At 42.9% G+C, this 25,575-nt stretch overlaps 1 protein-coding gene across 2 annotated transcripts; it reads left to right on the top strand.

Annotated features, from left to right (window-relative positions):
- Positions 1-952: 952 nt before the first annotated feature.
- Positions 953-25,575, top strand: ccdc85al (coiled-coil domain containing 85A, like). Of its 2 annotated transcripts, XM_071505185.1 has the most exons (4): positions 956-1,749; positions 3,172-4,270; positions 22,237-22,294; positions 24,438-25,575. In XM_071505185.1, exons 1-4 carry the CDS (start codon positions 1,504-1,506, stop codon positions 24,454-24,456), a joined length of 1,422 nt encoding a protein of 473 aa, XP_071361286.1. In that variant the 5' UTR covers positions 956-1,503; the 3' UTR covers positions 24,457-25,575. The 2 variants fall into 2 exon arrangements, with proteins under 2 accessions (XP_071361287.1, XP_071361286.1); XM_071505186.1 differs by lacking the exon at positions 22,237-22,294 and having other exon boundaries at positions 953-1,749.

Here is a 25,575-nt window from a genome sequence, read left to right as displayed (position 1 = left end):
CATCTTTTATGGATGTTATGATCAAATAATCCAATATGTGGTTGTAATGAAATTAATCTCAATAATTAATAATCAAGCTTCAGTGCAGTCAACTCTGCATATTCTAATTTTACACACCCAGTTTATGATCATCTTATAAAACATGATGCATATGTATGTAGCCTATAATAGTATGGTAGCTTATTAATAGGCCCATTTATTTATTAATTCCAACAACTAGTCAGCTTTATCCATCTGTGCTTACTACTGTTCGCAGCAATAACCTCCCTCTGGCATAAGTAACGACTTTTCAGAAGCCTGTCTACTCTGTTTTTTGTTTTATACAGTTTTCTATCTCAAGGTCACACAGAGCCTGTTGCTCCCCTGCAGCACGTGTCCATGATGCTGGAGGGAAACTAGCACACTGCTGCTGGTGGTCATGCTGCGTTCACGGCTGCGCTCGTATACTGGGACTTTTGATATTTATCTGTGTGGAAACGTGTTATAGGCTTTATTTTAACAGCCTATATTTTAATGAATGAAATTCCACTGGTTAACTGGTATCTACTTAAGTCAATACTTTCAATTTGAAATGCTACACTGCAGTGCACTGAAAAACAAAAAAAACAAAAAAACAAAAAACAAAAACATAGTATGTTAGCCCACTTAAAATCCTAGGTTGCAGTGAATGAGTAAACTATGAGAAAAATGTGGTAGAACAGCACGACACGGAGCAAAAGTACTCTTTAAGCACACCACAATAGCCTGTTGTGTGCTTTTATATGCTTGTAAAGTTTATCTAATTTTTCAGAGAATACATCTCTGTCCAAATCTCTGCTGAAGACGTGTACTTTTCAGCAAAACGCCAGTGAGAGACATGGGAATCTGGGGGGGAAACCTGCGTTTCCCGTTTCTATTTAAAGTAAAGCCGAGAGGGGTTGGACTCAGCATTGCAGGTAGGCTGTTTAGAAAGACTGTGGACATTAGGTGGCGCTGTAACCAAGCTGTGTTTTTGGTGAGGCACAAACCCCTGGGGGGAGAGAGCCAAAGAGAGAGAGAGAGAGCGGCAGAGAGAGGAGCGGGGTGGGGGTTCCTTCCCTCCGTGTTTCTGCCGTGCACAGCAGCGGACTCCCTCCTTCCTCTCGCAGTGCGCCGAACCTACATGCGGCAGGTGTGTGCACCGAGCTTTCCTCACCTTTACTACATTTGGGACCGATACCGAGGCAGCAACTCACGCTGCGGGTCGGCTGCATAGAATCCATCTCGGTTGTGAGGATGTTGCAGTGAGAGGCAGCAGAGCATCTTTCCCCGCTGCTTCGCACTCAGCCGGCATCGTCAGCTGTTGCTCTAGCAGAGAGTGGAAGTGTCGGGAGCAACAGAAAAAAAAAGGCCAAACTATGCGACTGATTTCCGAACGGTAACCGTTTTCCACCCTAAGTCGACCGGGGAGCGGATGCGAGCAGAGGTTGTCAGCGAGCCTCTGAGTATTTTCTGCCCTTTGTCGGTGCTGGAGGAGCTGTGCCAATGGAGAAAGCGACTCCGCCGCCCCAGCCCCAGCTCCAGCTGTCGATAGCGAAGACAGAAAGTCCGGCGGAGGACATCTCCGGTCTGTCTGACGAGGAGCTGCTCAAGTGGACCAAGGAGGACCTGGTGCGGCGGCTGAGGCGGTCCGAGGCCGACAAGATGAGCGTGATTCTGGACCACGGGAATCTCATCCGAGAGGTCAATCGGAGCCTCCAGCTGCATTTGAACGAGATCAGGGGGCTGAAGGTGAGGGGGCGCGCATCGGTGAAGGATGAGATCATAGGTTTGGAGCGCACCTGAGAACGCGCATAGCAGGAGGGATGTTCAGCTAGCGCCTCGGCAAACGTGCTGTGAGAATAGATGGCATCATTGAAGTTCACTGTGCCATTGTGTAGGCCTGTATGAGGATCTGATGTGGATGATGTGTGCACATAGGCTTTTACACATTCATCACCTAAGGCATATTAGTTATAGTTTTCATTTAACTTTTGCCGGGGAGGTGGGAAATTCAGGCCTCTAAAAATCAAGTGGGAATTTTATTAACAAGGGAAGGGATACTTCTAATAAATGTACCTGTGCAAATCAGCTTATAAAACACAGGGCAAGTAAAAGTAAAAGCCTGAGAATTTCTCAGTGAGGGAGAAATTCAAAATCCTCCTAATACTTGAAAGGAGGGCATCTCCCTCTGTAAATCTACTGCTCTGTTCATATGCCAGTACTCAAATCTGGCTTCCAGATCCCTCTCTGTCTACACACACCCTACATTCCTAAAAAAAAATCTGCACATAAATCTACAATCTGTGCTGGATAATTTGCCTTCAGGACATTGTGGCATTTGCTTTGAAAGTATATGCAGGCATTTTCCTCCTCAGTAACCTTTACCCACTGCCTTCATTTTCTGCACCACTAATAAGAGGAATATGGCACAATGTCCACAATGTTTACAGTTAAAGCTGAGACACAGCCTGAGGTAGACTCACATGTAGCACATGGGGATCATTTGCCTTTCTTGGATACCTAGTCACCTCTCCGCCCATCCAAGCTGCCTAATCACACAGGAAAGAGCTGGAGGGTAAGAAAGGGAGAGAGTGAGAGTGAGAGAGAGAGAGCAGGAAAGAGAGGGAGAGTTAAATCATTTCAGAATGATAGAGGAGGAAAGAGGAGGGTATGTTCAAGTAAATGTTGCTTGGTAGAAAATGTTCAGGGCGTATGATTTCTCTGCCCTCACCCGGCCATATTCCTGTGTGTGTGAGTGTGTGTGTGTGTGTGTGTGTGTGTGTGTGTGTGTGTGTGTGGTCTCTCCATATCCTATAGAGCAGTCTAATCCACATTATGTACTCCACATTGAATAGTACACAGTGAGTCAGTGCTTTTATGGGGAAGACAGAGAGGATTAGGATTTCATTTTATTATGATTGCATACAGCATTTTTATCAAAAAAAAAACAGTGAAGTGGATTGAAATTGGACAATGGTTGCAGCGATTTACTTTGGAATACAATTAATAGAAGAAAAGCTATTTAGTTTTGTATCAAATGAAAAGAACGTTTTTGTTTCTCCTATGCTCATTAGCATTGTCTGAATTTATGATGCTGCCTAATGCTTAGGCTTAATGCCCAGTTTAACTCGTCTATCTATTCCTTTTATTTCTGCCTTCTCCTCCTCTCAGGACATTAATCAGAAGCTGCAGGAGGACAACCGAGAGCTGCGGGACTTGTGCTGCTTTCTGGACGATGACCGTCAGAAAGGAAAGCGTGTCTCCAGGGAGTGGCAGCGCCTGGGACGATACAGTGCCAGCATCATGCGCAAAGAGGTGACTCTCTATCTCCAGAAACTCAAGGAGCTGGAGCATCGACAGGAGGAGGTAATCCGTGAGAACCTGGAGCTGAAGGAGCTCTGCCTCCTGCTGGACGAGGAGAAGGGGGTGGTAGGTGGAGGAGGTGGCAGCGGAGGAAGTGGAGGCGGAGGGGGTGTAGGGACAGGAGGGTGCCGCAACTCCATAGACAGCCAGAACAGTTTGCTGCTGGTGCCTGGGCAGGGGCTCCTGATGAGAGACGTGGGGGATGGGAGCAGCACCTCCAGCGCTGGGAGTGCTGACAGCTCCGATCACCCTCATCACAAGCAGCCTCACCTGGCTCCTGGAGTGGGTGGGGTTGGCAGTGCTGGGGAAAAAGGGAGCCCTGAGCTTGTACATAAACCCAGGTGTAGCAGCATCAGTGGAATGGGAGGAGGAAGTTTAGGTGACAGGGAGGTGTCCAGTCCCGAGCACCCAGCTGGGCGCCATCGAAGTACAAGCCTGGAGTACCCATACACCCTGCCCCAGCTGTGCCGACCCCGCTGCGGCTCCATATCCGTGCCTGACCACAGTCGAGCCATACGGGGCCTCAGCCCGGAAAAGTATGGGAAGAACGTGGGCCGACGCAGTCCGGAGCAGCACCCCAAGCACCACAGCTCCGACCTCCTCCTGGGACAGAGGCAGCACTTCCTGGGCCAGGGAGGTAGCGGGGAGCTCTTTCAGAGGCACCACAGGAGCAGCATTAGCAGTACAGGCTGTGGGAGCCCCGAGCCCCGACAGGCACATTTAGGGACCAGTGAGCACCATGAAAAGGGCTCCGTGGTCCTGGGGGGCAGCCCCGAAACTCATAGGCACCAGTACAGTATGAGCCCTGACCATGTGAAGTTTGGCAGCCCTGTGAGAGATGGCCAGAGGAGGCCAGCTGGAGACGAGCTGTCGCCACATCATCGGAGCATCTACAATGGCATGAATGGTAGGGGGTGTGTGTGTGTGTGCGTGTGTGTGCGCGCGCGCATGTTTGTGCATGCATAGCAATATTTCTGTGTGGGTGCATGTGATCATCCCATCTACTGCTCAAAAAAGCCCAGAAATGCTGAAATTATCCAACTTTCCCACACAGACAACCTCTTAAGCACAGTGGATGATGCTGTGCAACATTGTTTACACACAAAGATACACAAATCCACATGGACTCAAGCCACACAGACACACTCAGACAAATTTGAGTTAACACAAAAGCCTTTCAAAGGTTTGCTAATTTACTGTTTTTTCACTTTACAAGAAGGATGCAGTAGGATAGAGATGTTTTTTTGTGCTCAGTAAAAACTCAAACATTTTAAAAGGAGATTTGTTGTGTGATCTGAAATGCACTTATTTGATTGAGAAAAAAAGAGATACTCCTCCTCCTAGTGACTGCTGCAAAATTTACAGCATTATTGATTTTTTTTGGCGTCTCCAGAGAAATATGGGTTGGCTCAGTGGATGAGAGAGAGAAAATAAAGGGTTCAGAAATATTTATTTTACAGGTTCTGTATATAAGTTGAACAGATTCAGCTCAAATGATCCATGCTCAAATTTCAGGCAGTGGTGTAATGTTACAACTGTTGGCACAAACACTCACACGCACACAAACACGCACAAATACAGGCACATACTATAGCAGACAATGAATTACCCCTAAATCTTTGCTGCAGTCATGCCCGTCTCAGTGAGATCAGTCAGAATTAAGGACGTCAGAAAGAAGGAAGAATATCAAAGTACCAACTTGGCTGCTGTTTAAATACCCCACAGTGGCTGATAATGATTTCTGGGAGAAAAAGTGCTGAGTGGCACAGTGTTGGCAGAAGCTAAAGGACAAATTCCTCAAGGTGAAAAATTCACCTGACTTTGCAATACGGGCTTAAATTACAAGAGAAACAGAAACAGTCTACACAGAGCAGAGTAAACCCAACACTTCCAGGAAGGGTTTCAATTACCTCTCCTGAAGGTGCGTCAGAAGTTATGTGAGAATGTGTGTTATATTTACTGAATGATGAGTCATTTATGCCTACTGATTAGCTGGATTCGTATGTTTCATTGTAAATAGACAATTACAAAGTGAAGGCACAGATTACTGGGTGTGCTACCTCTGCTATTCATTGACCTTAAAGGGCCACTCCACATATTTTACACAAATCAGTTCATGAGGAGTAGCCCATACTACTCAGCCTGTAAAAACTGTTGTATAATGCCTTCTGTGGCGCTGGAGCAGCTTTATCGCGTCTGACAAAGTAACCCTGATGATGTCATAGTGATGTCATCAGGGTTATCTCAGCTTGAGTTTGGAGACTACACATTTTTAACACAAAACCTCTGTTACAAACTGCTTCTGTGGAATTTAAAAAATGTGGGTTCTCACCAGACAGGAAGGTTCAAATGAAGAGACAATATCAAGCAAGCATTATGGGAAATGTAGTGTTTTGGGGCTGGACCTATATTGGAGATTAAAGTCTGGATATCTCTGCTTTTGCTGCTTCAACTGTAACTATTCTTTTTGTAAACTGTCTTTTCTGAGTTCAACATTATGGATTAGTATCCCTTTAAAAACTACACAGTAGCCTCAGAAATGACAGTAATGGTAAACATGCTGTCTCTAGCCATTTTGCAATCTCTATTGATTGCGCCAGTTTATTGTAAAGACACAAATAATTTTGATTTGCATCATCATTCTGTTTCTATTTTAACTCAGTGTGCACTCTGTAGATTTCAGACAGATTTCTGTCTTGATGTAACATGAAACCCATATGATGTCTGCAAAGGACCACGCCACATTAATGCCTCACAAATCCTAAACTGGAAAATGTTGTGAGTGCACAGGGCACTCACTGCCCCTCGAGCCTGGTGGTTTGCCAGTTGCGGCATAACTGTTGTGAACTTAGCTCAGAGTGAAATGCACCCACCAGATAGCCTTTAACCAGGTCCATAAAGACTTCATTAAGCATGTGTGTGAGAACACTTTGAGTCTGCATGTAAGTTGCTATGGAGTCATATTGGTATATCATTATTATTATTGTCTGTCAGAATGGCTGTTTATCCCTATGATGAACATGTCCCCACAGGGCCACCGTGCCTCCGCTGACCTGACAAGGACACTAACTTCATGTGTCACAACACAATATTTACAGGCAGATCAAGACACGCAATCAACACTTAGCCAGAGGTTGGAGATTTTGCTTTTGTGCTGCAGACACTGAAATAATTGCTTCAGACTTTACCACCTGCCTATTGCTGGTGGATTAAAATACACTAAAATACCACTGAAACTAACTACAGTACAGGCGATGAAGAAAATGAAGGATAAGAGCAATTGATAGATGTAGAGAAAGAGATATGAGAAGTGAAGAGAAAAGCTTTGTGGCCACGTCCGTGTGTGTCATCCACTGACCCATCCTTACTGCCATGTCCTTTTTTGGACGAAGAGGGAATTTAATTCCTGTGACGATGTAGTACACTCTACTCACTTGGATTATCCTCTAAGCCCTTTGCACAGTATTATTTCATTTTTTATGTGTTTGTGCTTTGGGTGGATGCGCTGAAGTGTCCCATCCAGGGTCACTGTAGCTATGTAGGGTTTTTTATTCAGACAAATGAAAGTCTCATGTTCATGTGACACTCAGCAGCACTGAAGCTTAGGCCATTTAAAATTCTGTCAAATCCAAAATGAAAGCAAAACAACTCTCGGACCTCTGCAGCCTTTTCATTCTGCTGTTGCATCTCTTGGCAAGCTTATCACACATATTCTATTTGCAGCCAGGAGAAAGGAATACCCCAACATGACTAAAAGCACTCTTAGTGTCACTGTGCAAAACATGACAGAGATATTCATCTCTTCTTCCAGAGGAAAAAACCCAGAATAAACATACCCTCTTATCTCAGCGCTACGTGATCCAGAAAATCACTAAGTGCTGTAACTAAAAAGACATTTAGGGAATTCAAGGAGTGCTAAGTGCATAAATCAGAGGTAAAATAACTGCATGTCACTTTGGAGTTTTACAGGTTTCCATACAACAGTAAATGTTGTCTTGCCCATATAAAATAATGGTCCTGTAAATCCTGTTAAGACGCTGTATGGGATAGAGCTGTATAAACAATGGCACCTTCAGCACAGCGATGACCCAGATCCAAAATATCAGTCTCTCCATGGGTATAGATTCCATCTTAGTAACAGATAATCAGCCATGAACACTGTAGTCTTCTGACCCAGACCGGAGGGGTGACTGTTCGCTAAGCCTATAGGATCTCTGCACTGCAGAGGGTCTTTTTCAGAAAGAGGAGAGACTTAATCATGTTTTCTGCTTTAGCAATCACAAGTTCTGCATATTAGCTTAAGCTGCTCAGAAGATCGGGAGGAGAAAGAAAGGCCACATGGGAAAAAAAGACACGACAGCGTGTGGGAGAACCTCTGCCCTTTTACACCATGCGCACACACACACACACACACACACACACACACACACAGACAGTCATAATGCTATCACTTCAGAAGACATTACCCTACTACAATCTAAATCAATCTAAATCTAACCTTAAACCAGGTCTTAACATTTTAAGACCTGGTTTAAGGTTAGATTTAGATTTTTTAAGACCGATCACAAGTGGACAGCTCTAAGTACAGGTGTCAACCCACCGAAGACCCATTGAGGATGCATTTGACAACATTCACTCCGAGAACATTCGCAGGTGGTCTGGGCCACATGTGGTCATATTCTTTCAGAAGTGTGAGCACAAATGCATCCTGGGTAACACTGAAGGACCGCCTACCCTACAGACGTCCTCTGCCACAGTCGAATTAGCCCTGAAACAGTCTCAAAATGAACTGGAAATATTTTACTATTTCAAATGACTAAAAGCATATTTCAGTCACACACACACACACACACACACACACACATACACACATACACACACACAAACACAATGACAGTTGACCCGTCGGTAACAGTCAGACTGGCTAAAAACAACAACACATACATGCGTATTTGCGTATAGTGCCGAGAAGTGAGATCCGATCACAAGTGGTGACTCAAGACGCATGTGGAGACTCAAGTTAATGCCAGGTCTGAACAGGGTGGACATATGTCCACACAACATGAGTAACACAAGTACACACACACACACACAAACATGCACTTTTTCTAGCCAGTTACCATTGATGCCAGGGACCATTTGCCTCCTGAAATGACAAATGTTTTATCAGCTGAAGCTAGCGGGCTACTTAATGCTAACCTTGTGAGTTGGTCGATAATTCTACTTCACAATGAAAACCACGTAATAAGCTCTCTCAGTTATCATCATGTACGGTGATCCTGAGAGATGGAGACTAAAGCTACATCTTCCCCAGCATCCTTACCATTCGACTCATGATCCATGTAGAGGACATTGTTTTTGTACTGCAAGGTTGTGCTAGTTAGGTCTACCTGAATATTATAAGGAAAAATCTAAGATCAGAAAATCACTTGGTTCTAACATAATCCCTGTTTGGAGGCATAGCTCACTATGGAAAAAATGGCTGGACAGGAACCAGATTAGATGCTTTGCTTTGCTTTGCTTTGAAAGAGAGGAGAATTATGATCATCCAACCAATGGGTTTGACAAACTATAAGAGGAAATCAGTTTAGCTGGGGTTGCTGGAAAGTAAACTTCGCCAAATCCAATAAAGAAAAGGACAAAGGATTTAACATTCACTTTTGGAAAGTGGATAAAAAGCACACAAAACTCTTTAAATACTGAGTGTTGTTCTAACTTCAGATACATGCCATTTTAGCATAAGGAGAAATCAAAGTCTGACAGGCCTGCCGTACCTGCTTTCAGTTGCTAAGCTATAATTGGACAATTGCTGTTTGTGGAAGTTGGTCAGTGAATATTTGATTAAAAACAAAAAAACATTTTCTCTTTCACAGAAACTTAATATTTGAGAGAAGTGTTTGGTGAACTTTTGCATATTCATTTCTAACTTCGTTTGGTGACTCAATGGGAACTGACAAACGCGTGCAGCATGGTTCAATGGTTTTTCCTCCATTCTTGAGCACACCATATCTGATTGAATTAGCAAAGACCATGGCATTGTCTCATTGATTCTGTTAATCTTTATAATTGTAGCATCAGTTCAGACCATGCAGCTCCTCCGGCTGTTGTTTAGAAGTGCTGCTGCCTGTCAGTGCAACAGGAATTCATCACTGAAGCTTTGGCCCCAGATAATGTTATCCCTCTCCCCTGTCACTGAGAAAGCCAGTCTCTCTCTCTCTCTCTCTCTCTCTCTCTCTCTCTCTCTCTCTCTTTCTTTTCCTCCTCTCTCTTTTTCCTCTTCCTCTCTCCTTCCATCCTAATTGGCTGCCAATGTGAACAACCAGCTGTCTGACAGAGAGAAAACTCTGATTACAAAGCCTTCTTCCTGGAGTAGGCCAGAGGATGTACTGTTTGCCAGGCTGAGCTGAGGAAAAGAGGGTTGAGGAAGCATTTGAGTGGATTACTAGCTGTTTTCTTCCCGTCCTTCTCTCCATCTCTTACTGTCTCCCCCTCCGTAACATATCTTTTGCTCGTCCTCTGACTCCACTCTGTCATCTTCTTCCTCACTCGTCTGCCAAGGCGATGGATGGAGAGCATCCCCTTGACAAATTGTGAAGTTTCGCAGCCTAAGCGGCATGAAGAAACTCAAATGTTTGTCACAGCTGGTTGGCATGAAAGGATTCGAGGGAGCATTAGGCTGCTGTAACTCAAATGGATTAGTTTTATTACCAGACAGTCTCATCTGTATTGCTTATATCCCACTAGCTTTACCTTTCATTGCTTCTTGAACATCCTAAAGTTGCATGATCTTTTGATTGACTAGTTCAGGCACATTATCCTGATTTCCAATCCTAATTTTCTGTGAATAAAAGAAGTATTTTTCATTTTATTAATTGAGTAGGTATTCCCTGCTTGATGTTTTTCATCATCTAAAACAGCAGAGGAATGAGAGCAGGTTAAAAACTCCTGAGATAGTTAGAGCCGAGGCCTTTAGAGATGTGCGATTCTCAAGGTGGATGTCTTTATCACAGATCCACAAAGGGGAAAATGTTACATTTAAATGCTATCATGGCATTTGAATTTGTAATCACACCTGAGACCAATTATCCCAAACACTCTTGCCTATAAGCCATCAGAGCAGCCATTAATAACCAAGGAGTGCATGATGAGGCATTTTGTTTATCTACCTCTGGTGCATATCGTTGTCATTTTTAATCCAGCCACCATCAGCTTCATGCTCCTCCTGGATGGAGCAAACAGCCATTTATTTTCTCTCTGCTTTGTAATACTGAAACAATACAGACTATTCTGGTAATTTCAGCCAGATACTCACAATAAGAGTCGTGTCAAAGGGAAATGGAGTGTGAAATGTGTGTGACAAGAGAACAAAAATGTTTTTGACAAGATAAATTATGAATTAGGGAAAGGAAAGAAAACAGATTATGTATTGCACATACAGCACCAACATTCACAGTATTATGAGTCTGCACAGCATCTGGATACCCCAATATTCAAATGTTATTATGTGTCTTTTTTTTAAAAAAAAAAGAAAAGATAATTCAACCAGAATAGGAACATGTTGAGCAGTTAACTGTTGCAGGATGCTCCTAAACATTTCCCCTCCACCAGCAGCTCCTAAGTAGCTGTGTGAGTTATGATGGAGGCTGCTTGGCGTGTACTAGCTCCAGCCCAAACCCCGGAGGAATGTGACAAATGTTCCACAGTAGCCCCAGTCATCCGGTAGACACGCAAACCCAGTGGAATGGAGAACAGTCTTTGTCCTCTTACGCTGCGCCAATGGGGAACGGCCCACTGAGCTGAGAGGAAATTAGCTCGCTAGGCCAGGTAATTAACTGGAAGTTGAGAGGCTGCCATGTACGAGGGCAGGACTGGGCCTGAGGGAACCTCTGTCAGTCCCAAAGTCAGCAGCAGTAACCACATTTAGCTATGTTACATTTGCTTCAGCTGTAGTCGTGTGTCACGCTGACAGTGGGCACTCTGAGGGTATCAGGTGATCAGGTGGGGGTGAAGGAGGAGAGCGGAGCTGGACAGATGTAGCTGAGTGCATGTACTGTGTGCAGGCTTTCATTGAGATGAATGTTTGACTGACTATGTTAAGAACTGATGTTTGGCTGGATCACAACAGCAGGGCCAGCGCTACAATCTCAAATGTCCGTGACTGACTGACTGAGTGATCATAATTCTACCAATGGTCCGCCGAATGCCACGTGACTGAGTTGGAGTTTCTGCATTGGCCGTTGCTCTTTCAAAATGAATTGGCGCAGTTTGTATTAGGGGGTGTTTACAGCCTGCAGGGATTCCAATATAGCATATTTGAAGCGAATGGTCTCAGTTCGGTTGCTACAAGTCTGTGTTGCGGTTTTCCTAACCTGTGCATTGTGAAGACAAATCGCCTTCTTCACCTTCTGCTGTTGTATTTTAGACCTGCTGTAGACAGTTCACATTCTATTGATCTGGGATGCTTGAAAAAAACATATAAACAGAGCCATGGCTGCTAGTAGCGGCAGCTAGACTGGTGAATGAGGAGTATTTGGTGCAAGGAAGAAACTACTGTACTTCTCCAGTGACCCATAATCCAAAGCAGTAAAGATCTGAGAGCTCCAGAGGAACTATAGCATGAACAGGAAGAGGACTGAGGCTCCATCAGAGCTGATGCAGACCATACAGAGAACTGAGTCCTCTTTCAAATGAACCCACAATAAAAACACAAAAATCACTGTGTCTCCTTTCTGTTGGTCCATTTTAAGAGGACTGAGTTTGGTTTGTTTGAAAAGCAGTATATGGGAAATTTTAGTTATATATTTGTTCTGTTAAAATATGTAAATGCGAACAGCTTTATTGGGAATTTGGCTGTATTAAAATAGTGTTCATTTGAGCACAGAGAGGAGGAGAGAAGCAAACAGATAAAGAGAAACCAGATGACAATAGGCAGAATGCAAACTGCCTATGACATGGTCCACACATATACTAGGATTTGACCTATTCTTGTGTCCTAGTCATACTGACCAATCATTATCATGAATTGAAAACCATATTGCATATCTTCCATGAGTTATTTAAATCAATGTACGTTCAGTCTGCGTGAGTCTGCTAAAGAACATTAATAGAATAATAGCAGATACGTATGTTCAGGTTACCTCACCTTTGTATGACTCAAAACAAGTCTTCTAATCGCTGCCACTGTGGCCATGTGGGATATTTTCAGGATATGAAAATGCTAAAACATAGTGTAAGAGTAGGACAAGTTCAGAACAGTCATTAAACAGACACATTTTACAGCAAAGTCAATCTTTTGAAAATGCACCTTGTTATGTAACTTTAGTGGTCTCATATCTGAATAAACACCAGAGCCATTTTTTAAAAAGTGCAGTCACAATGGCTGTATCACTAGGACAGACCTGGTAGCACTTTCAGCACGACACAGATATTAGCTGCCAATCCCTCTGTAATGTATTAAGATTAAGAAAATCAGTAAATGAAGCTTGAAACCCTCAAAATGAGCCCACTTGAAGTTGTTTGCAGGTGAAAAACATTGTAATTATAAGTTTTCATCCACAACAATTTACATAAATGTGAGATGTGGGAATCACAACTTAATACCTTGTAATTCTGTGCTTGTCCACTCATACACATTATAAAATAAGCAGAAGAGGTCTAATGAATGATGAAACTGATGAGAACATTTATCAGGGGATTTATTGCTAGGGTGTCCCTTGCATTCATGATGGTCATCAATGAAGGCAGCATGTTTTGAAATCACAGGTATAAACTGTGAGATAACAGGCAACACTCCTCTTCCCTCAAATCAATCTTTTCAAGCTGTGGTGCCACGCCCTGTCATGTACCTGGTGAGGCTTTTTCCGTAAATGTCTCGTCATCTCTGAGTAAATAAATTAATGGGGTTTTTTTTAAGGTCAAAAAGCCTTTAACTTTAACAGAGAGATGAAGACAGCATAAAGTTAGCTAACATTAGCCTTCAGAAGCTGCTGGTCATACCAGACCAAGAAAAGTGGCACTAGTAAAAAGCCTTCAGTGTGTGGAATTGAGCACTCTTCTGTGCCCAACTTTTAATTTGAAAGAGAAAGAATATGTTATTTCTTCTTTCAACAAGCCACACAGTCTCGCTCTAATGCTCGACTAGCTTTTCTGTGGTGTCAGTCTGTTGTGCATTTGTATCACTGCTCAAGCAGCGGTGATGAGCTGCTTTGCCACTGCCATCGCAGTGATGGTTTTTACAGCTCCAACATCTGTTAACAGAGGGATAGAAAGTGAGATAACATAACGGAAACATAGCATGTCAAAAGCGCTGCTGCTGACAACATTATCATCTCTCCCTCTCACAACACCCAGGATGTAGTTATCCATTTCCTGGGACATGAATTTATCTCCTGCCCATATTGTGCATTATGTGCATTTGATGTAATGTTTTCTCTGATGAGAATGACAGCAAAGGCACGTGTGCAGCTCATATTACTGCGGATGAATGGGCTGATCTTACCAACGTGAAATGATTGGCACCACTGTCATTATATTTATATCATTATCTCTTACTAGCTCACTTTCAGCGATGTCTTTTGGTCTGTGAGGTTTCCTCTTTGAGATATTGAAATCAATTTCATTACCCCCCACTGCTCCAGACTGACTGGCTCATTTCCCTTACTGTTACAGCAAAAAGGTTCATTTAATTATCCCTTTCATCTGGCTTTGTGAGCGCTTTAGCTGCAGGTAAAACATGCAAGCGGGAGAGTTCTTGGGTTGCTTTGACCTAGATGACCATTTTCTGTGCTTACTTTTTTCCAATAGTTTCTCTGAATGCAGGATGATGAATTCCAGCTTCCAGCTTCATATTGTAGGTGCATTCAATAGACGTGGTTTTTTCTTAAGTGTTAAAAACCTTATTTTCACATCTTTAATGTGAGAAGAATCTGTGTGAAACGTGCAGTATTTTAAGAGCAGGAAAATGTAAATTCTTGTCCACACCTACATGTAACCCCAGAGGTATTTCACACTAGACTTAATGTCAATTCTTCCTTCAGGCTTCATGTCATGAAATGTTACCAAAATTGTATATTGCATTGCATTATACTGAACCAAACTGCCACAACAGTTTTTTTTATTTTTTTCAATATCTGACACATTACTTCTAAAAAAAACTTTTTAAGATTTTACAACTACAAAAGGTTTTTATTAAGGAGACGCAACTGTCTGAGAAAGTATAAACAAGTTTCAGAGGCTTGTGGGGGCTGAGAAGACAGAAGTCATTAAATGCAGACCCTTGGTGCTAAACGAAGCAGCAAAGGATTCTGGGATGTTTGAAAGTCCAACATCATTCACAGCCTGTGAGATTACCAATATTGCCTCTCTTCCCCACCCACCTGAGCCACACACACCACAATGCTCTACACGCTGTTATATTATTCATCAGCGCTGAGGAGTGATGGGTGGTGACATGTTAAAATAGGACAACAGCAGTTTATCTTGCAAATGTCTGCTTAAATATTTAATTTACCTTGGAGAATCGTAGCAGAATCCACACCACACCAATGTGACTGACAATTCGGGACCCCTTGCAGGATGTGGAGGGATGATGTGAGGGCTTCAACACAGAGGACAAAAGCAACAAAAGAAGAGTAAAGGGCTGATGTTGTGACAGCACTCGCTTCGATAAATCTTTCTGACAGTGTTCTGTTTTTTTTCCCCTGTTCTGTTGGTCTCTTTTGATTAAATATGAATCTAACACAAGTTGTTGATTTCAGAACAAAGATTTTAAGTAGAGTGCCCGTCCATCATCATGCTGAATGAGCGTGTGGATGAACGTGTTAAGAATTCCTGGTAATATTCACAAAGTGATGCCTATAGTCCAATGCATGAGTTTGCAGGCAGTTGCATGAGTACGCTCTCCCTTTTGGTGTAGATGTGTATCTATTTCTCTCAGATCATAACAGCAAAATAACTGCACACACACACACACACACACACAAAAACACACACAGACAGTCCTCGTAGGCTTTATCAACCTACAGGGCACCAATTATCCAGCTCTACTCCAGCGAGTTTTATACCCTCATCTGTCCACAGTCTACTCCATCCTCACAGTGAGCCACACTCCAGATACCAGGCCTTCAAGTTATTTCCTGCTCCTACCCGCTGCCATCACTCACTTCATTACAGCTCTTACACAGTAGTCAGAAGACACGTACCATTAATTATAGCAGCATGACGGGTTTTGCTCTCTCATTTGTGTATTTCTATTCTCTGCTTAGTCTAATGTGACAACAAATGGGAGCTTACATGATGAAAAATGTCATTAAAGTAATACTAGCCAGGATTTCTGAGAAAATAAATGAGATACAAAAAGAACAAAGGGGAGCAATTAAAGAAAATCTTTTCAACCAATAACACGAGTCTGAAAAGCTCATTACCAGCTGCTACAGCTGGTGTTGTTGTGTGTGTCTATGTGTGTGTGTCATCGTGGCGAAATGTGGTCCTGGAGACACCCACTGTAGCGGGAAATAGCACAGAGGAGGTTTTGAGCACTTTGGCAGGTGTTTATGTGTCTGTGGACAGATTTTGTCACTGCCATAGAGTCACAGTGTGAGATACAGTCATGAAACTTTACAGGCGTGTATTCGAAGCAAGAGTTCAAAGCACCTGAGTTCGAAAATCGCAGTGGTTCCGACCCATGAGTACTCAGTACTCCTGTAATAATGTGAGTGCTCATGGGTCGGAACATCAACGTGTTGATGGCGCTGTGGCAGGCGTGATCCTATTGCAAGATGGTCTCTAGCTTTTCTCCTAGACGCAACGACTGACCAATTTTTTTACCAGAAAACTGAAGTGAAATAACTTACAACACCAAATGGGCAACTGTATGTGCACTGCAATGCTGATGAGTCCAGTCAATAAAGGAATACTTCCACATTTTGAGAAAGATGTTCTGCAAGTGAAAAGGCTACTATTCTCATGTCTGTGCATTAAGCATGAGGAGAGTTAGCCAGTAAGTGTAGCTTAACATAAAGACTCCCTGTAAAAACACAAATTGTAGTTTTTACATTTCTGTCTGTGTATGGATTAAACAAACAAGATAAAATGAGTTAATTACTGAGATTTAGAAGTTCTAGGCAGGCTGCCTTTTTCCCTCCTCCTGCTGTCAGTCTTAATGAGAAGCTAAAGTAATTGCCTCCAAGCTTTAGCTCCATACTGAACACAAAAACATCAGAGTGATATATGTGGGTATATGTGTGTGTATGTGTGGGTGTGAGGCTATATATATTGATATATATGTATATATATATATATATATATATATATATATGTGTGTGTGTGTGTGTGTGTGTGTGTGTGTGTGTGTGTGTTCCTTCTCACTGCCATTTGAAGCCACTTGAAGTGACTTTAAGCGCGGCATAGTGTGTTACATAAGAAAGTCCTCAGACAGCCATTTTGTTTGTGAGTTTGCTCTCACTGAATGAATTAACTAAGATTAGCCCAGTTTAATTATATCGATTCGAGAAAGAAATGCAGGCCACCAGGGTCTGTGCAGCACTGACTGACAGCTAACGCGTCCACAACTGACAACCAGCGCAGCCAATCAGCATGCTGGTGGTCCAATCTAGTGCAGCAGAAATGACCGAAGAGATGAAATTCCCCAGATCTGACATGGTATCGACTTGGCATCACAAGACCGGGCCTTTCTGTGAGTCACTGTTTGCCACTGACCAAACACTGACTCCATAAATATCCCACATATTGTTTCCACTTGGTGCGTGTGTGTGTGTGTTATAGCCACACATAAGCCCTATATTATGCATTCAGGACCTACCCTCTTGCTCCAGAGCTTCACAAAACAGCGCTGACTGCAGCTGCCTGAGGAACGTTAAGACAAGTAGCTCTCCTGCCAGGCATCCTTGCTGACTGTCTGTCTCTCTGACTGACTGTCTGTCTCTCTGATTGTCTGAATGACTGCTCGCTAAACGGAAGGTCACTCATCTACCATGCATCTCCACAGGCTTTCCTGCCCAGGCAGCCTGAATAATTTATGTGGCAGATTTTTAGGAGATCTGAGGGAATGGCCATGTGAAATTACCTTGCATTGATCCTGTAAGTTGAGAGGGAGGTTGGGGGGGGGGGGGGGGGGGGGTTAACAGATCAGAGAGGATTGAGAGTTGAGCAGACCTGAGGAGAGCAGGTTCATGTGTTTACTGGCTTGATTCAGACATCAATAACACCTTTATTACTGGTTCTAACAAACGATAGTGTAGTCATCCAGAAATGTGTTCAGAGGTGCTTTATTGTTATCGCTCAGGTCCCAGCCTCTTTGAATCATTTTGCAAACTTGTTTTCCATCAAACGAAACGTCTGATATATAAAAAAACAAACAAAACTCTTCTATGAACTGTATGATGATGAGTTATATGGCGTTAATAACTGGCGCCTGGCTGCAGAGGAAAAAGGGTTCCCCATCCATAACAGTGATTTATTCAGTGTGGGAGCAGCCTCTCCCAAGCCAATCTCACAGATCTCTTTGTGAGGAAATTTAGAGCTTTTCACTCGAGCTCTGGTGTACAGAGGTGGAATTTAAGGGATCTTAGGCCCCACATTATTCTGGAGTAATCACATTATATATACTCCTGCTCTGACCCATAACCAAACCTCTTCCCTCCACACATCTCTCCAATCCCATTAAATCCAATTTTGGTTTTAACGCTCTGCCCATAACTAAATCAACAAACACCGTCCAAGTGTGCTGCATGTTTCCTCACTGTATAACTCTCCTTGAAGAGGTCACAGATGCTGGTTAGAATTCAGAAAGAGCAGCTGTCATTAGATATTGATCAAGTTCACCTTAAAGGGATTCTCTGGATTTTGGCATATGGCTCGTGTGTGTTAACAGGAGTGCTCTATCACAAGACAGCACTTTGTAATCTTGTGACCTACATGTGTGTGACTGCCGACCTTGAGACAGCAAATCTATTTAAGCTAATCGTTCTTGTGCTTGAGCAGTTTGAGTCCTACGGCTGAGAACCGATGTAGCACGATACACTGAACAAGAAACTGTATTGTTTAACTGACATGTTTTCTAACTGTGGACCCGGGGCTGTCCTCGTGTTATACACTACAGATGTGTATGTACAGTGCAGAAATGTCAGAGCGGGCACAGTGTCAGGCTGACAAAAATGACAACGCAAAGAGACAAAAATGTCAAGCATCTGATCTGGCAAACTGATCTGGACGTCCCAGAGAAGGAGGTGAGCTCAAGAACAGAGGGGCGCCACCCTCCATACAGCAGGGCAATGACAGGGGCCTGCCACCGTGTTTATTTGAAAAATCATCTGGAACACATCTGGAACTAATCACATTGTGTAGAGGACGCTTGGTCTAAATTTCATTTTGCACTAATATAAGCAACATGAATTCCTGTTTCAGAACTCTGGCATCAATCCAAAGCCCGGGATGTCACAGCGAGGCCACGGTGTGTTTGTATCGGTCCCTCAGAGCATGTTCACACAGTCCTGCTTTTAAATGTACCAGCTAAATAGCTATCAGCTACACTTCTTGTAGGCTTTCTGCGTCTTTGTTTGACAACCTGCAGGGTGAGGGTCAGCAGGATCTGTAGGCTAGTTGTTGGTAGCTTTGTCAGCTGGGAAAAACATAACACTGAACACAACAGTAAAGAACTTTATAGCACAGCTTTCACTGGAACAGTAGGTAAAGTCCATAAAGCAAAGCGTAATCTGTTCCATTTCTTTATTCTTTCACTGCTGCTTAGTTTTGACAAACTGTGACTTGAAATATGTAAAAATACTTAAATGTAAAATCCTCAGTATAACACTTATCAGGCATACATAATTTCTAGTTAATCAGATTCTGAAAAACACTTATAAGGACCTCTTCAATAATTCGCCCAGAGAAAACCATCTCTGCTCAGACTGTCTGTCTGGTGAAAGATCAGATAATGAAGAGGGCATGAAGTGAAGATGGGACTGAAAGCTTCTGTTGAAGAGGTGAAAAATCACCATTCAAAACCCTATTGACCTTTCTCAATAGTTTGGCATGTGGCTCACTTCATATGTCTAGATAAGGACAATGCTTAGACTGCAAAAGCAGGGTCAGCCCTGTAAATGCAAATGTTGTTGACTGACTAAGTGACTGAGTGATATAGTTACATCATCGGTCAGCCAAATGCCACATTATGAAGTGATAAGGTTACACCACTGGTTGGTCGGCCGGGTGTTGGAGTTTCTCCATCGATAATTGCTCTTTCAAAATGATTTTGCGCTAACAAATAGTGTTTCCAACTTAGCGCCTTTGTAGATTCTAGATTTACTGATTTTTCAGACCCCTTTAGTGACTTTTAGCATCTACTAGATGTCATTGTAGACTAATATCTTGCACAGCCCATATTCTAGTTCAATAGTCAGTTACTGAGATCAGCTTGCTAGCAGCTCGACCACCCTTGACTGTCACGTGACCCTGGCTAGCTTTTGAGAATTTGTGTTATGTGTTAAGCTAGATGTATAGTTGTGCATTAGCTATGGAGGTTATATACACAAAGCAGCAGTAGCTATGCTGGTGTGCACTTCCTCAAACTTACATGCAACACTTCATGGAGAGCATAAGAGGTGTGAGATGTCAGCTTTTCCTACAAGTAATCAGGAGTGTTCTCCTTTGAGGTAACACATATCTACGAAAGCCATTTTCTCTGAAAAGCTTCTATTCGCCACAACCGTCACTCTCAATTATCGTGAACCAAAGTATAAAGCACGGTTGCAAATTCATCTGGACATGCCAGAGAAGTCTTTGTGCTGAGGAACAGAAGGGCACCAACTATTTGTGTGTGATGAAAATTCATCTGGAACACATCTGGAACTAATCACAACATAACCAATATATATGCAGAGCTGGCTCGTAAGGATTAGCTTATTCACAGAATGCATGAAATGTTCAATGTCATTCTTTATAGCATCAATCCAAAACCACACTCAGAAACTGCTGGGATGTCATTGCTACACCACTCTACGTTAACATCGATCCTTCAGAGCATGTTCAGACAAAGGTCTGCCTCCAAATGTATCAGCTAAATAATCAGCCGCACATCCTGTCGACTTTCTGTGCGTCTGTGTTCATGTGTTAGGAGGAAGCGAGATACACGTGTGTGTTTACTGCTCTCCAACAGGTCTGTGAGCTCTGCTTTAACCGTGAAATCAATCCCACTCCACACACCCTGACCGCCAAATGAAAATACCCCCCAGCCCACGCCACCGCCCGAGTCTTTAAAGGAGTTTTCATATCTGTCTGTGATGTCTTGCCTCAACCCCCTCCCCACCCCCACCCCCAAAAACCAAGATAAACAGAGTGAGAGAAGGGACAGGGAACATAGAGAAGGTAGCCCCTGGAATCTTTCGCAGAACTCAGCGGTCACAGGAGCGTTATGAATCTTTAATGCGAGATGTTGGCGCACCAAGGAGCGGAAATGTGCCGAAAATGATTATGGACTCATGGGGAGGAAACATTGGTGGAGGGAGAAAGAGAGACAGAGAACTATATGAAGCAGGGGAACAAGAGGAAAAGAGTTATTTTGAAGGGCAAAGGAGGTAAAGAAGGATAACAGGATTTTTTTTTTCTCCTAAGAGTAGACCGCCTTAGGCAAAGGCCTTTTCCCCTGCTTTACCGAACCAAATCCTGACCAGAACTGCTCACAGAGCCAGTGAAGTATGAGAACAAATACTCTATGCCCTGTATTTGAAAATAGCTTCAGATTAACACCATTTTTGTTGGACAGCGATGATTTTTCCTGAGAGGCAAGAAAAAAAGGAGCAATGAAATATTTGGTCGAGGATGTCAAGATAGAGTCAAGAGCCTGTTTTGTGTTTGAGGGCAGAAAAGCTGAGTGCGATAGTGTGATGTCTTACACTTGTCAGAGTGTGAGACCAAGTATGACTGAACTTTTAGTGGACAAAGCCGTTCAGTCTGTCACTCATTAAAAAAAATCTCGCACTGACCAGCCCCCTTTGTCTCTTTGTCTTTGTCTTCCTCTGTTTCACTTTGTCTTTTAGTCTAAGATGTGACACACTTGATGATTAAATCGGAGATAAATCTGTCTGCCTGTGGGTCTGCATGTATGTGTGTGTGTGTGCGAACTCTATGATTCACATTTAGCCACCCTGTGAAGGTTGCTGCCGCTCTGCTCGCTGTCTCTTGCACCATTGCAGCAGGGATTGAAACAGACGATGAGGAAATGTGGAAAAGTTGTAAATGCTCTTCTATATTGGAGGGCCATAAACCTGATGCTTCTTAGACTCTTTACTGCCCATCTAGATTGTTACTTTCATCACATAATGCTTTGAGTTTATAGAAGAAAATGATAGAAGCTAGAGTAATGAGATATGTAACATGCTGTATTTGCTTTCTGGCCTTGAGTTGGAGGCAAGAGGAAACAGCTAGCTTAGCTCTGCTCAAAGTCAAAAAAATGCCCCAACCAGCATCTCTAAAGCTCATTAATTAACACATTATATCTCTCTTGTTTAACCCGTTCACACACAGACATGTAAAAGCACCAGTTTGCGGTTTTGTACACTTAACAGAGTAGTATCAATCAGCAAATAGGTGTGTTTTCCAAAATGTCAAACTATCCCTTCATTTATGGCTCAGTCAGTTTTTGTGTGAGTGGCGCAGTCATTCCCAATTCCACCTTTTACATATGCAGTATTTCCACTCATAACAGAAACTGGTATTACTCCAGCAGCATATTTTATTCAGTTTCTAAACAGACCTCAGCTGGAAATCTTTAGATTCATGAGGCGCTCTTGTTTAGTCAAGTCAATGCATTTAAAGCTTGTTTCTCCCTTTGTCTCCTCCTCTGTCTCTTTGTCACAGCTTTGATATCAGCCGGCTGCTGCACTAACAACTGTAGAAATGTCAAGCTATGGGACAGGTAAGAGCCCCTCGACACCTTGCTTCTTTTTCATAAACCTCTTTTGTGTTAATTAGAGTCTTAGGAACAAGGAGCACAGCCAGTGAAGGTCATTTTCTGTTCTTTCCACAGACAATGGGCAAGTGTCCATAATCCTGTAATTAGCTCCCATTATTCTATCTGACCATACAGTGTGCCTCCTTTAGCTGGAGTCTTTAAACCTATTTACATTTAATTATTGGGTTGGAGGGTACATGTGAGTTATATTAGGTAATAACAGTATAGGAATGTTTTCACTCTGTTCTCTTGCTGATCAGTAGGTGATCAACAAAATATTTTCCGCTGTGATCCAGTGTTATTGCAGGGTCCTTCTGTGACTTAGTCCGGTGCGCCGGCCCCAGATGAGTAATGTGTTTGCATGCTTGCTCTGGCCCAGGTGTAATCACAGTGGGTTTACAGTGGGACTACAGAGTTAGAGGTGACCCTATCCCGTCCCCTCTGTGCCATCCTACATCTTCAATCAGGCCCCAGCGGGAGGGCGAGATGGCTGTGTTAATATTTAATGACTGCACAACAAGACGTACCTCCCTCTAGAGGATAGCCATGCCCCCCCCCGGCCACTCCCGTCGCATGCACTACCATGTATACTGGCATATGTCACACACATTCTCTTCATCATTCTTCCAGACATGGAGATTTTTTGTAGCTGTGGATCAAAACGTCTTCCTCCTTTTCTTTCACATTAGTATGTTCACTCCATCGCTCTTGCCTGCGCTTTTTCAGCCCACTCCTACTTACCTCCTCCTACAAAAATATCAATGACTCAGGTGAGGAAAGGAAGAAAGTGTACTTTATGTCAGGAGATGATTTGCGAGCTGAGAGAAAAGCAACGGGGACGTGCTAACAATACAGACTGAAGTCAGGTCCCGCGACTGTCCCTCGGCCCTCTGCTGTGGTATAGACAGACGCATGCGGGAACAAAAGGATCTGTCACTGATAAGCAATACAAAAACCTGCAGTGATGAACATCTTAGTCACTTATACTCTGTCTCTTTCGTTTGCTCCTCTACACAGATTTTTGCTGATTCTGTCCATTTAACTGCCTGTCTACCTACTGTATGAGAGGCCGGGACAAGTAGTATAGCTAATGGCTTTATTAGTGGTTAATAAATCATATGCTAATTTGTAATGGTTCAGTAATAGGCCATGGAAATCTTTTTTGTGAAAAATGCCTGTGTTCATCTTCCAGTGCTGCAGAGCGTCTGCATCCATTTATGAACAGCTTATTAACATGTACATCTGCAGGTTTAGCGGATTATTGTAAGAACCCTGAAAAAGATGACCTTCAAGAATGAATTCAGGGTTTGTGTTGGTGTGAGAGACCTGCCCTTATCTGGCAAGCTGAATAGGCCTTTTCACAGGAGACATTATTGCATGTCACACTAAGAAATGCGACACCTGCGCTTTTCCTACTATGACAGTGACACTAAGTCAAATGTCTGCTGTTAAAAAGAGAATGAGGGTGGATTTGTACCTGTTTGTGCTGCTAGTGTTTGAGTATTAATCAACATGAAGGTGTGTAATGCTTCCAGGGTAACGCAATGCCAAGCAGAATTTTAATTACTTTGCAAGCCATTATCCAGTAAAAGTTTATACAAAAAAGTCTGATTTCATCCCAATGTGTATTGTGTAAACACACTAAAGGTTCAAGTGTTACAGCCTTTTGCTGTAATTGAAGAGCAGTGTCGGAATTTGTGCATAAATTTTAACAAGGAGCATCTTGGGAAATGCAGTTTGTGACTGATATGATTGATGGTTCATTAAAAAGTCCCACTGTTTATCATTGACATACATCTGTAAAGCATTATTAAAATATATAAATAATTATAACAATTTATTGACCGTTACTTACCATTTGTTACAATTACTTACAAGCGATCACCCCCATATCCACTAAATTTTCATTTTCTATTATCAGTTTGTAGCAATTTACTTAAACTTTACACAAAATTTGTGGAACATCCTCAGACTGACTTACAGTGTAAACCCAGGCCACTGAGGCTCAGGTGCATTTTTGCCCTGGTCTTTCCTGTTTAAATCAGTCAAGGTTCAATAAAAGTCATACAGCACTAATAAGATATCCTCTTGTTCTTCTTGTTTTCAGCTTTGATGCCTCTTCTTGACCCCAACTTGACCAGTTAGGCTCCTCAGACAGAGGAGGGGTCGCAGCGGTACCGCTCTCCTGCGTCTCTGGCCTTGATAGACACGATGGCCCCCGGGCGCCGCTGTCCATGGCTCCACATGGTCTGTCGCCCGTGGCCTCATCCATGTCCACAGCCCTGAAACAGCCTGCCTCCATTTCTTCATTTCTACATATCGAGAGTTTAAGGGGAGGGGAGTTTCTTGAGAGAATGCTATGAGTACGGTCGGTACAACTGGAAGACTGCCACAGCTATAAGGATTAGAGTGGATATCTCTCCTTGCCAACTGTGACACGGCTACCTCCACCCAGAGAGAAGGGGAGGGACGCTGGGGATTGGTGAGAGGAGATGGAGAGGACTCTGCACTGTCGGTGCTGCTACCCCCTGTTTACAAATGTAGATCATTGGTGGAGAAGCACATGAATTAAACTTTCTATACCCTGCTGTTCTCAACTTCAACCATTTTCCTACACTCTTCCCTCTTTCTCTCATCTATCCCCACTGTTGTCCTACTTTTCCCGCTCTCTCCCTCCTCCCCTTCATCTTCAGACATCCATCATCCAAAGTGTATAATGAGACTGGTGTAATCTAATGTTCTGTCTCTCAGTCTCCAGATCCAGCCGATCACGATTGCCATCGTCTCCTCCCCCTTCCTCGTAACAATTCTGAACTTTTTCAGCCATTTCAACCGAACTTAAAAATACAACAAAAATTTGTCAAAGATGTTCTAGCAAAGAAAAAAAAAACAAACTTTTCCTGTGTCTTAAACCAAGATGGTCAACATTACTAGCTGCTGACAGATGTTCTAGTTCCATAAGATGCAATGTTCAGGTGTAATTTTTCTTTTTTGTATTATCTTCTTTGCTCCCCTAAAGCGCCTATATTGAAGCTGGGGAGAAGATTATACGTTTCTCCATGTTGTTTTTTACAAGGAAGTAAAGTTCAAGTAAAAAGTAGATTATTGGATTAGTTTTCTATATATCTATATATATAAATATAATATGATTATTATTTTTGACTTACTGGTATTAGAACTATTATATGAAGATGCATATGATATATATATCAAATAATAAACAGACTTCTTTATGTAAAAGTGCA

This window comes from Trachinotus anak, unplaced genomic scaffold (genome assembly GCF_046630095.1).
Source record: "Trachinotus anak isolate AG129_WGS33_773 ecotype Australia unplaced genomic scaffold, CSIRO_AGI_Tana_v1 ptg000019l, whole genome shotgun sequence".
In the NCBI taxonomy this organism is placed as follows: Eukaryota; Metazoa; Chordata; class Actinopteri; order Carangiformes; family Carangidae; genus Trachinotus; species Trachinotus anak.
The sequence above is the reverse complement of the archived record's forward strand: the minus strand, read 5'-3'. Positions and strand labels throughout refer to the sequence as shown.

Bases quoted from the DNA above. Each gene is read 5' to 3' on its own strand.
- ccdc85al (XM_071505185.1), top strand. From the start codon at position 1,504: ATGGAGAAAGCGACTCCGCCGCCCCAGCCCCAGCTCCAGCTGTCGATA. The intron at 1,750-3,171 runs GTGAGGGGGCGC...TCCTCCTCTCAG, and splicing joins ACGAGATCAGGGGGCTGAAG to GACATTAATCAGAAGCTGCA. The intron at 4,271-22,236 runs GTAGGGGGTGTG...TCTTTGTCACAG, and splicing joins CATCTACAATGGCATGAATG to CTTTGATATCAGCCGGCTGC.